The 11,782-nt window shown below is 39.7% G+C and overlaps 1 protein-coding gene across 1 annotated transcript; it reads left to right on the forward strand.

The window, feature by feature from the left end:
* The first annotated feature begins 222 nt into the window (after nucleotides 1-222).
* LOC110788075 (uncharacterized) lies at nucleotides 223-6,128 on the forward strand. Its single transcript, XM_021992717.2, has 2 exons — nucleotides 223-735; nucleotides 5,677-6,128. Exons 1-2 carry the CDS (start codon nucleotides 304-306, stop codon nucleotides 5,890-5,892), a joined length of 648 nt encoding a protein of 215 aa, XP_021848409.2. The 5' UTR covers nucleotides 223-303; the 3' UTR covers nucleotides 5,893-6,128.
* The last annotated feature ends 5,654 nt before the right edge of the window (nucleotides 6,129-11,782 follow it).

Below are 11,782 nucleotides of genomic sequence, written 5' to 3' on the forward strand. Positions count from 1 at the left end.
GTATATGTTCTATGGATTTGAACTATATGTTCATTGGCTATATGTTCTTTGGGTATGAACAATATATTCTTTGTATTTGAACTATATGTTCTCTATAAAACAGGGTGCACAGTTAGCATTATGCACCCGGGGTGTATAAACCATATTTTGAACTTTATTGGTTGTATTTGGCCAAATTTCCTTAAAAAAAATATATGTAAAAAAATAAATCGAATGACTTTCCTTTTCGTAATCGAGTTCTTTCTCTCCAAACACACCCATCTCCCCCGTGAGGCCGTGCGCAAGGTTCATAAACGGTAATCAATGGTGGAGGAGGGAGAAAGAGAAGGTCAATCAGCAATTGAGTCCGATGAAACCATTCCTCTTCTCAATCCAAAACCCAACTCCACAACCACAGAACTACATGAAATCACCCCTACAACAACAACAATTGAAGAAGAAACATCAACCCAACAAAACCGGAGATCGGTGCGAACAAAGGTGCCGGAGATAGAGCTCCATGTTTATCGGCAAGGAAAGGGTCCGATCGCGGTGTCAAAATCAAGCCTTGGTGGTTGGGATCAAGACCAGCTAGAAGTTCGAGATATACTGGAGGAGTACGGATTTAAGAGTATATACGCTTTTAATCCTAATGATGGTGGTCGTGCTGTTCCTATTCGATTTCATCCTAAGACTGGCCGATCTTTTCTTCCATATAAGGATGGTTCTGTTATTTGCATCGATGGCGAACCCAAGGTTTTATTCATTTTATCCTTTTGGGTTTCTATTGCTTTTAGTTTTGGGAATTCTTCTGATCATTTGTTGTATAATTTTGTTTTGTTTTTGTGGGTTTTTTGGATTTTTGGATTTTGTTAATAGGGTTTTAATTAGTTTAGATTGCTTCTAGTTTTGGGAATTCTAGTGATCATTAGTTGTGTGATTTGAGTTCTTTTGTAGGGGTTTATGGGATTTTGTTATTAGGGTTTGAATTAGCTTACATTGCTTCTATTTTTGGGAATTCTAGTAATCAGTAGCTTTATGATTGGATTTGATTTTTCTGGGTTTATTTTCGTGTCGTTGTGATTTTGTTATTAGGGTTTGAATTTGCTCAGATTTCTTTATGAAATCTAGTCTAGTAAAAAAAAAACTCTAGTGATCACGTGTGGACCACCTTGATTTTGTCCTTGTTCATTAGTTTGGTTATTGTGTATTTGTATTTACAGGTCATTTGATGCAAGGGAATGCATTCGTTTTGGCTTTCTTTTGATAGATGATTTTGGTGATCATGAGGATTTATGTGGTAGTGGAATGGATTTCTAATTGCTTTATTTTTTTTGTCTACTTTGTTGGGAACTCGTACATCGCTCTGATGTCTTTGCAACTTGTTTCATTAGAGGATCGGGTTAATTTAGGGGGCGTTTGGTTCAACGTTGGAATCAGGTATGGGGTTAGATATCAAACCCATAGGTTTAGAACGATTGATACCTGCAAACCAATACTTGAAACCACGTGTTTGGTTCATAAAATAAAATCTTACAAAATACTCAATTTGAAACCAATACTTGAAACCAAGTGTTTGGTTCATAAAATAAAATCTTACAAAATACTCAATTTTCTTCAAAATTCAATTAATTTATTTTTTTGTTTTCGGTCTCCCCATCTGCAACGGCAACTGCTCCACCTCCATCCAACTCTGCCTTATTCCACAAAAATTGTTAGCCTCTCCACCCATGGTTAGCTTACCCAATTACTGCTCTCATCATCAACCGGCCTGCCACAACCACCATCTAGACTTCATTTTAACCTTAAACTAGTGTGAAGCCCGGGCGTTGCCCCGGGTTTTGACTTTTATTCGGGTTTTTTTTAATTATGTGCACGTAGAGATGGTGTCATCATCAAATTACGGTGGTGACATAAGATTAGTGGCCGATCAACAACCTCCCAGGTCTAAAACCCCACATCCAAAAATCTAAACAAAGCCGGATCCTTTTCTTCAAAGTAATAACTGTACATTTATTTATAAATTAAATAATCATTCCCTTTTTTGCATTCACTTTTATTCAATGTATTGTTTATTGTAAAAAGAATATATTTGCTTATATGGAAAGATATTACATAAGTTGTAGTTGGTTAAGATGGTAAGAAGTGTAACTTTTAACAAAGAGGTCTTGTGTTCGATCCTTAGTAGATGTTTTTTGGTTGTAATGACATGTCATGATGCTAATTAGGGGTGACGTGACGTAATAAGGAGAGGTCTACGTGACACGTATACGTTCTTCAAAACGCCTTTTAATATATTAGTATAGATTGTCTAATTTCTCCATTAAGAGTTTCATATATGAAACTTTAATGCCCAAAAACATAATTTATGGTCTAAGTTAATAATTGTTGATGCTTGAAACTTAAAGCATGATTTTTTTTTTCTTTTTTCTTTGCCCACGATGGTTTCCATTGTTAATGAAAGGGGAGGAAGAGCCAACATTCCAACAATCTTTGGGTAATTGCAGTAGGTTTATTACGATGGGTATTGAGATTTCTTTTGAATTTTAATGTTCTTTTTTAAAAAATAAAGCTGATTCCAAGTCCATGGGTATGGCTGATACCCACCTCCCCCAAAGGTATGAGAAACCGATAACTTGAGAACTTGAGGGTTTGGAGGGTGGACCCCTCAGGTATCAAATCTAAAAAGATCTTGATCCAAACATAAAGTATGGGTTTGGTTGATTCCAACCCCATACCTGATTCCGAAAATGGTTGAACCAAACACCCCCTTAAGGACTTTGGCAACTTGAGAATTATAGCAACATGAACAAGGTGTAGTGTGTTTCTTAGAAGAGATGGATTTCTAATTATGTATGTTGGATAAGGACAGTAATTGAAAGAGTGAAACATTTAATTTTTAGTGTTGAAGAATGATGTCTTTGGCGTTAGTCTGATAGGACATAATGCTTTCTTCGCCTTAGGGAACTATAGCTGCATAAAGTACGGAGTAAATAAAATGAATGATTCGGATGGGTATCGATCATGTGTCCTGTTTTGTGTTTCGTCTTTTGTTCCACCGTCGCCTGAATTTGAGCCACTGTCAGTTTGTACAAATTGTTAAATGCATTTAAACTGTTGATGTACTAGAATTCCAGATTTTGGGTTTAAGATAAGACATGGAATGAGAGAACAAACCTTTACTAGACGTGGACCTCTGGTACCATAGCATTTAGGCTAAAGTGAAGGCTTTTAGCATGAAACGAACTTACTTTGCCGACTTGGTTCCTTGGGGGTTAAGCCTGTTTTTACTGATGTAAACGCCACTACTTCTGTTTGTTTTTATGTTTCGTGGAGGTAGTCAGCACATGTTTTTGTATGGAAAGGGAGAAGAAAGGGAAGGAAAGAGAGGCGATGCTCTAACATTTTGAAACCCTTTTTTTATGACGGGATCTTAGATGAGTAGTGTCACTTTAAAACTTTCTGGCATCTCCCCTTGGCCGAGTAGTGAAGTTGAATTGTCTCCTTCCATTATCTTTTTGCCCGCTATTTCAGCTTCCAAACAGTGTAAGGTGAGATGTGGACTATATTCTTGGTGAATTATATAGAAGAAAAAGTAAAATGCAGGCTACTTCCCCTATTTACCCTTGTAAATTGGTTGCTAACTGCACTCTTTTCTGGGGTCCGTCAGATGTACTGGGTAGTACTTTTGGAAAAATGAATCTGAGAGCTGATTAGTCTTCCACAATTATTGTTCCGAAACCCTGTATAAGCCAGGAGTATGATTTTCTTGAACTTGGAGTTATGAGTTTAATGAGTCAGAACCTCATTTTAATCCTTTTTTTAACCTAAATGGAATGTCCAAGAGTCCCATAGCTCTTAGTTGAACTAATATTTTGTGATGGAGTGGCAGAACCAATTTGGTGATAAGTGAACAGATAAGGACACATTCAAAAACAAATCATCTTCTCCATCATGGTTTTGGCAGAAGAAGAATACATGCTTTCACTTCTGATGAAGAGTCATCATCTATTTTCAACATTTTATCGAGAGGATTAGGGTGAGCATCTATTTTACTTTTACCAATGCCTAGAAGATAACCATAAATTTAGAAAAAGAGAGGAACTTTATTTTGTAATAGAAGAAAGTTTTTTAAAGAGACAATGAGAACATGAAGTGAAATAACCCCATTTAGTTAGGGTATAGAAGCCTAGATAGTCAAAGAATATTACTAGAGTGTAGGAAGTTCAATCTCTGCGATGAGCCAATGCCACTGCATTGCAACTACATTGTAAAAGTTTTTGTGCTTATGTGTTGCAGACTTGCAGTATTAGGTTGCAACAACCACACCATCTACATCATTCCGCTCATTGGAACTGAGCTTTGATTCTACAAGGAGAGTTTATTTTCACAGCACAAATAAGGATTTCTTTTTCTACAAGAAAAGTGTAAATGAAAAGCGTAGTTAGAGAAACTGTATATTTAGAGGGCGTTTGGTTCGCATGAGGTGAATGAAATCTAGAAAGAGACAGGGAGGGAAAGGAAAGTAATTCCCTTTTATGTAGGTGTTTTTTGGTGTTATTTAGTCACCCAAGCTCTCCTCTTCTTCTTATCATTGCCAACCACATTCTCCCTCAATCTCATGGTGCCGCCCTCCACATTGTTCCCGCCGTGCCGTCGCTCCCTTCTTTCTCTTCCTTATTGTTTCACCGCCACCATTTATAAAAGATTAAAATTTGAGGTTTTAATGGTCTTGTCAAATTCGACCATAAAACTCCATATGTGGAGTTTCATAGTCGAAATTAACCATATACAGCTATAATCGATGATATTAAAATAGGTATATTTCTATTTTTGTTCTTAATTTTGTTTTCTATTTTTTACGGTTGGGGGGGGGGGGGTGGTGGTGGTGGTTATGGTGGTGGTTTGGTTAGTGTGAATGGTTGGGATTTATTTAGATAGGTGGCCGGTGGTTTTTCAGGATTGGTAGTGGGTTTTCGGGTGGACAAGAGTTGATTTTTGGGTGGGGCTGCTACTTCTGAGTTGGTGTTGCTCAGGTGGGAAGATTGGGGTTTCTTGAGTGGAGATGGGTTTTCAGGTGGGAGGGGTTGGGATTTAGTAGGTGGAGGTTTGTGTTTCGGGTGGTTGCAGAGAAGGTTTGATGGGCGATTCGTTATGGGTATTGGTGGTAGGCGGCAACGACGATGCTGCTGAGAGTCGTGGTGGTGGGTGGTTCTGATGAGGGTGGCAGTATGGTGAAGCGGTGGTGAGGAGGTGCTGTCATGCTGGTGGCCCTGGTGGGTGTGTTGATGTGTGGGAAAAGGAATGGAAATGCCATGGGGGTGTGGGGAATCAATGTAAAGGAGCTTGGGTATTTGGATGGGGTAAAAGTAATGATAAAAATGACATTACAAAACAACAAAGGGAATTATCCATGTTCATTCTCTTTCGGTCTTTCCTTTTCCTGAATACCCCGTACCAAATGGCCCCTTATTTTTAAGTAGTGTATGGTTAGCATAAAAGCGAAAATTAATATTTCCTTCAACAGAAAGAAAATGAAAATTACTACAGGTACTAAAAATACTAATATTAAAAAGTAAGAAGATAATGTCTAGTACGGAGTATATGTTGTGAAGTTATGGAGCAATTGTCTTGGGAATTGATTTATGTATTTTTGGCTGTTGACTTATCCTGTTATGGTGGTGGTTTTATTTGTAGGACTCCTTGATCAATCCTGTTACGAGGATCATCGTTGGTGTGGCCCTTTTAACAATCTTAATAGCTATTGTGGTGACTGAATCACCAGCCTGGGCAGAAAAATTTAACATGAAGGGTTGGAGAATCCCTCCCTGGCTTCTTACCTGTGCTATCATTGTCTTTACTCGCATGAGGAAGAGAACGCATGACTTTTTCAAGAATCGTGGTTGGTGTTAACAAGTCTTTCTTACATTTTGAAACCTAACATTTACACTCTTTTTTCTGCAATATTTTACTATCAATAATTTAAAGTCTACCAGACAAGATCCATTTTTGTTTGAAAGTTGAGTTTCTCTGTATCTTGTACATTTTTGCCAAAGGTAGTCTTATGTTTAATTTCATGCCCTGTCGAATGTTGTACTGTGATCTATTAACGATGATTTCTATAACTAGACCCGCTATCATTTCCAGTATGTTTATTATGATGAGAGTGTATGTACTACTGTTAAGGCAATCCCATGACAATTTGAGAATCTTGAAATATCATCTGCTTAAAAATTCATAAAATGCTTTTACATTCTGTTTACCATCAATTTTTCTGTCATGTTTCTTTTCAGACCAGCGATGTTTTTATAGGCGACATTTTGATAATTTTATACATTACATAAAAAGGCATTCTAAAACATGTGTGTCTCTTCATTAATTCACATTACTTTCCACAACTGATCTACTACTATCCAGCTGAGTTGCCACTGTGAGGGCATCGGAAAAAACCCGGTTTTAGGGCCTCTTTCGTTCTCTTCCCTCGCGGATGTGTGGCAAACAATATTAAGTAAAACGGGACTCACTGTGGACGTTAGCTTTTTTTTAGTAGTCTTGGGAGTTGCCATTTAGTTTTCAACGACAATGAGGAAAACTGACAAAATCCAGTTATTGTGATACGGAAGTAAAACCTTGATAGCCCAGGCTAACGTATTTGACCACAACGGTCGTAGGTTTCCTTGTGATCCCTGGTTTGGAGATCGCTTAACATACATCCAGCGGAGTAGAGATTGAGGGTTCATGGAGCATTAACTAATACGTGGAGTGCCACGTATTAGCCCACGAAGCGGTCCTTACTAGTTCAATGTAACGAAGGCGGGACATGCGTTATACTACATTACTAATCTGTATTGTTTTTAATTAACAAATATTCACTAACAAACGTCAAGAGAATGATTCATATTGATTTAAGGTCCCTAACAATAATCCGGATTGTCCAAATAATATCTTATTATGCGTGATAAATAATTCGATTAAGTTTGATAGATTTATAGTCGTGATTAAAGCAATACACATATTAAAGCACTTTACAATATAGTTTTGGCTATATTGCGGCTCTCAGAAACTAACCACTTAGACTTTACTCGCTTTACTTTTATGGAACGTACTTTCCTTGACTTGACTAGACTCTTGGGCAGGATCCAGGCCTAGTTAAAGTGCTTACATGGGCAGAGTTTCGCTTAACAAGAGTTAATACTGTGTAACTACGGAGTATATAGAGTGTACGGGACGATAATAAGGACATATAGAGAACTGAGGCTTAGGCTTATAACTTGTGGATAGTATGAGATTTTGGTTTGGTGCCCTTTACTCGGCTGATTACGACTCTATTTATAGGAAAATAGTGTCGTGGAAGATAGAAATAATCAGAGTTGGAGAACAACTGAAAAGCTCATGTGCGCAAGAAAATTCTTGCGCACATTATTGGTCTGCGAAGTATTTCTCGCGCACAAGTCTGTGCGCCAGATGTCCTTCAGAGTTTGTTTTGGATTTGGACTCAAGCAGGTATGTGAGATATTATTTGCGCGTGGATTTGGGCGCGAATGACGATTTGTGTTGGGCCCTGTGCGCAAGAAACTTCTTGCCCACGATCTGTTTTCCACGCGTTTTATCCACTTTAATCAGTTTAATTCGGTTTTGTTCCGGATTAGACCTCTTTTATGCTTACAATCCTTATTTACGAGATATTTCCCACAAAAAATCTTCTTAATCTTAGGAATTTAATTGGAATGCAACTAAAATTATTTTAAGCTTTTCAATCTCTTTTAGGGATTTAATTGGAGAGCAACTAAAATTCCCTGATGTAAATCTATCTTGGATGGTTTACTATTTTTAGTAGATACTCAGGACAACAACTACTATAAATAGCAGTATTATAAATAGAAACATGGGTTTAGGTAAATGACTCAGTCAGTCTTATTCGTTGTTGGATTAGGAATACGTTTGTCAAGTGGATGTTTTATTTCATCATTGAACTTATCGCTTCTAGCCAGAGGCCAATTGTAGGCGTCTACAGTTAGCCCCCACTTTGATTTAGTGTGATTAAGACGAACATCAAAGTATTTATTGACGGAGTGTGTCTAACGATTCGGGTGCGAGGGTCTCACGAACCCCCGAGTGATAACATTTAACTTAAGGTTCATCACTAGGAATGTCAACATTTCTCCTCACGAGTCATTGGAGATCCGTTTGTTTTGAGCTTTCACCTCCTCACGATGTCAATGGAGGTGTTCGAATAGGGACAGAGCTTTTCGAAAACAGATATGTAAACTTGATTAGAATTCATAGGTTAAAAACTTATCAGTCCTGCTTTTTGGGGAAGAAAGGGGAAAACTTCACTTGACTGTCCTGATTTTTGAGAAAGAAAGCGGAAAATGTCACTCTACTTTTTTTTAAGAGAAAATGGGAAACTCGGCTTTTAACTCTCTCTTTTTAGAAGCGGAAACTCTCGTTTTTTAAGAAACAGAAATTGATTTTGATTTGCTTTTTAGTAGCGGAAAACTTGACTCTCGCTTTTTAGAAGCGGAAAACTTGTCTCTCGCTTTTTAGAAGCGGAAAACTTGAAATTTTTTAAACTTCTAATTTTAACTTTCGAAAACTTAACACTTACTTTCTTTAGGAAACGGGAACTTGAGTTTGACCCTTGTCTTTTTTTTTAAAAAAAACTTAAATTTTTTAGAAATAATTTAACAATATTAATTGTTTTTCGGAAATTAGCAAGACTAATAAAAATAAATGATTGGAATCGTGATCGGTTAGTGGATCAGATCATTTCCCGAGGGATTGTGGCCTGTTGGTGGGCCCACGACATTTATTATTAAAAATAATAATTGAAAAAACCGTTTATTTTCCGCGGGAAGGAAATTGTAAAGTATAACGGTTGATTTGCAGTTGGGCGTAGGCTAAGTGGCCCTGAAGGAATCTGTCAGAGTACTTATTGTGCGCAAGAAAAAAACTTTTGCACTGTACTGCTTGGGCGCAAGAAAAATTTCGCGCTTAGGTACGGGCGCAAGAGATCTCTTGCGCCGCGCCTCTTTTAGATCGTGGAAACCAGAATCTCTTCGTCACTTTGTTGCTTCCTCTCCTCCATTTTTCCGAGCTCTCTCTCACTAATTCTTGCTGATTTTTGCTCGATTCTTGCTGATTTCTTCACCAAATTTATTCACAAGTAATCCCAAACCACATTCATGTAAGTGGTTTCGAACTTTCTTGACTTTTGGTTTAGTTTTTGAGTAAGACTTCGTATGAAATTTATGCTCAAATTAATTTTGGGGTTAATTTTGACCTGATTCTTTGCAATTGGTTTCTCGAATTTGATGTTTATAACATGTTTAAGTGTCTGTGCATGTTATTTTCTACAAGTATATCAATTTCCATTGATTTTTTGTCTTGTTTGAATTACCCTCCAAGTGTACCTACGAATTGATACTTGGGATGTAATGTAGATACTATTGGATTGTTGTAGGCATTATACATAGTCTACGAGTGATAGAAAATGCATGAATTTTGATTTTGGAGTAGTTGGGGTGAAACTTGCATATATGAGTATACTACCATTTTGAACGTAGTAGCATGTCCACACTTTAGGGAACAAAGATTGTTTGACTCCATTGCAGCAAAATGTGCTTTGAACCAGAATAATAGGTGTTATCCGTTTGGTCAGGTTATTATGCCTTAATATTTATGTTTTATTGTTGAAATAGTATGTCGGATGAGCACAACCTCAGGGGGTGAGGGGGACACTTCGAGCCACTATGTACAGCCAGGGTCCCAGGAGAAGCGGGTGACACGTCCATTGATACGGGAGTCCACCGGCGCGCGCCCTGGCCAGACACGTGCGCCGAGACGATCCACTTCGCGGCGGTCAGTTCTCCGAGGCTCCACTTCCTCTACAGCAGGAGTGCGGGAGGATGAGGAGGTAGCTGCTGAGCCTCTTTGGGAAGGTCCCATGCGATTTGAAGGGCAGGACCTCCATTATGACCTGGAGCACCACGTGGTATCCCGGGTGAGAGAGGGCGTGGTTGACTCCGATGATTACTGCCAAGTTTATGGTGGCTCGGTGATCATTGATCTGATTGATTCTCTGGATCGAGATACCTTGGCGGAGGTGATAGACAGTTCTTTATATCCAGTGGTACTTACCATGGGGGAGGTGATGCGTCCGAATGCATCACAAAAGTTTTTACGCAGCCTTTTGGAGTGGTGGTTGGATACCACTAACACCTTTCATTTTTCGTGGGGTGGGATGACGGTCATCCCGGAGGACTTTACCGCCCTGGTCGGTCTTCCTTTTTCTGGGACTCCGATCTCTCTTCCTAGAGATGGCTCGTTACCTGCCGTGGGAGTGGTGGAGGATCTCGTTGGCCCGTGGCAAGCAGGGCAAATGTCGAGTTATAAGGAGAAGGGGTTCCCTTACTCAAACTTATCATTCATCTTATTGAAGGGAATCGACCCCGAGGATCCTCGGTTGGCGGTCAAGTGTGCCCGTATTTTCTATTTACAGATATTGTTTTCGACGCTTCGGTCGAACCGGTCTGGGAGGTTCGATCCTTGGCTCATTCCTCTATTTGTTGATGTGACTAACTTGGGTTCGTACTGTTGGGGTGAGCCAGCTTATGCAAACCTGATTGACCATATGAGTCGGACCGTTAGGGTGATAGATGATTCGGGTGGGACCAACATGACTCCCATCTCGATGAGCGGCGTGTCGCAACTCATTGAGGTATGTGCCTCTTAGATGTTTAGGGATGCTACTTTTGTAAACTTTACCTTTTGTCTAAGCTGAGTGTGCATATATTTGTAGTTATGGGCTTTCGAGTACCTGCCTTTTCTTGCTCCTACGAGTGGGTGGAGAGACGCGGGATATCCAGTGGGTGGCCGCTGGGGTACAACAGGGGAGTTGAGCGGGCGTCCTAGGATCTCCGCGGTGCGGGAACTCATCAGGACGACGACCCCTACTTCGGTAAGTATCGTTTGCTTACTTGATTTTTTTCCTTTTGTTGTATGTGAAAGTTTTGACTACGCGCATTATGCACAAACAGGTGGTCTGGTCTCTTTTGGATCGATTTCGAGCTACCGTCGATGACATATAGATGAGCCACTCATGGAGCTGCCGGCGGGTTTTGTTCTTTGGCTTGAGGGTTCCAACGTGGTATCTCGGGGAGCGAGTAACCATGAGGATTCTAGGTGTTTCATGGTGCCGAAGACGCCCCCAATCACCATTCTCCACCCGTAGAGCATTCCTAGTAGTTGGTGGGAGGGCGCCCAATATGGCATAGAGATTGAGGCCATGGTGTTTGCTGGCGCCGTTTATGAGAAGTTCATGCGGGCCAAGATTTTGTTGCCACCGGTGATTGAGGTATGCATTCTATTTTTAGATGCGCCTCTTATGTATAGGTCATGTTTGCTAATTTGTTTTGCATGTACAACCTGAGTGGACTTACCCCGGTGGTTGGCTGCCACCGGATGACCATATCTCATATATTGGCGAGAGCGGCCCGAGGATCATCGAGATCAAGCCCGATGTACTTGAGGTGGAGGAGATCCATGTCTTGCATCCGGCAGATGCCCGTCCGATATATATTTTTTCATTTAGTAGTTATGTGATTTTTTCTTTCTGGTTATCATGCTACTAACATTTGTTTATTTGTCTTATAGCCCCTAGTCAACGTGGCCAATAGGCTGGTGAGGATAGTCAACCGGGTGAAGGCGGCATTGATTAAGACTCGGTACCCTCTCGTGTCGCGATCCAACCATGATTCAGGAAGTGTGCCTGAACTTGATCTTAGCTTCAACTTTATTCCTT

This window comes from Spinacia oleracea, chromosome 6 (genome assembly GCF_020520425.1).
Source record: "Spinacia oleracea cultivar Varoflay chromosome 6, BTI_SOV_V1, whole genome shotgun sequence".
Taxonomy (NCBI): domain Eukaryota; kingdom Viridiplantae; phylum Streptophyta; class Magnoliopsida; order Caryophyllales; family Amaranthaceae; genus Spinacia; species Spinacia oleracea.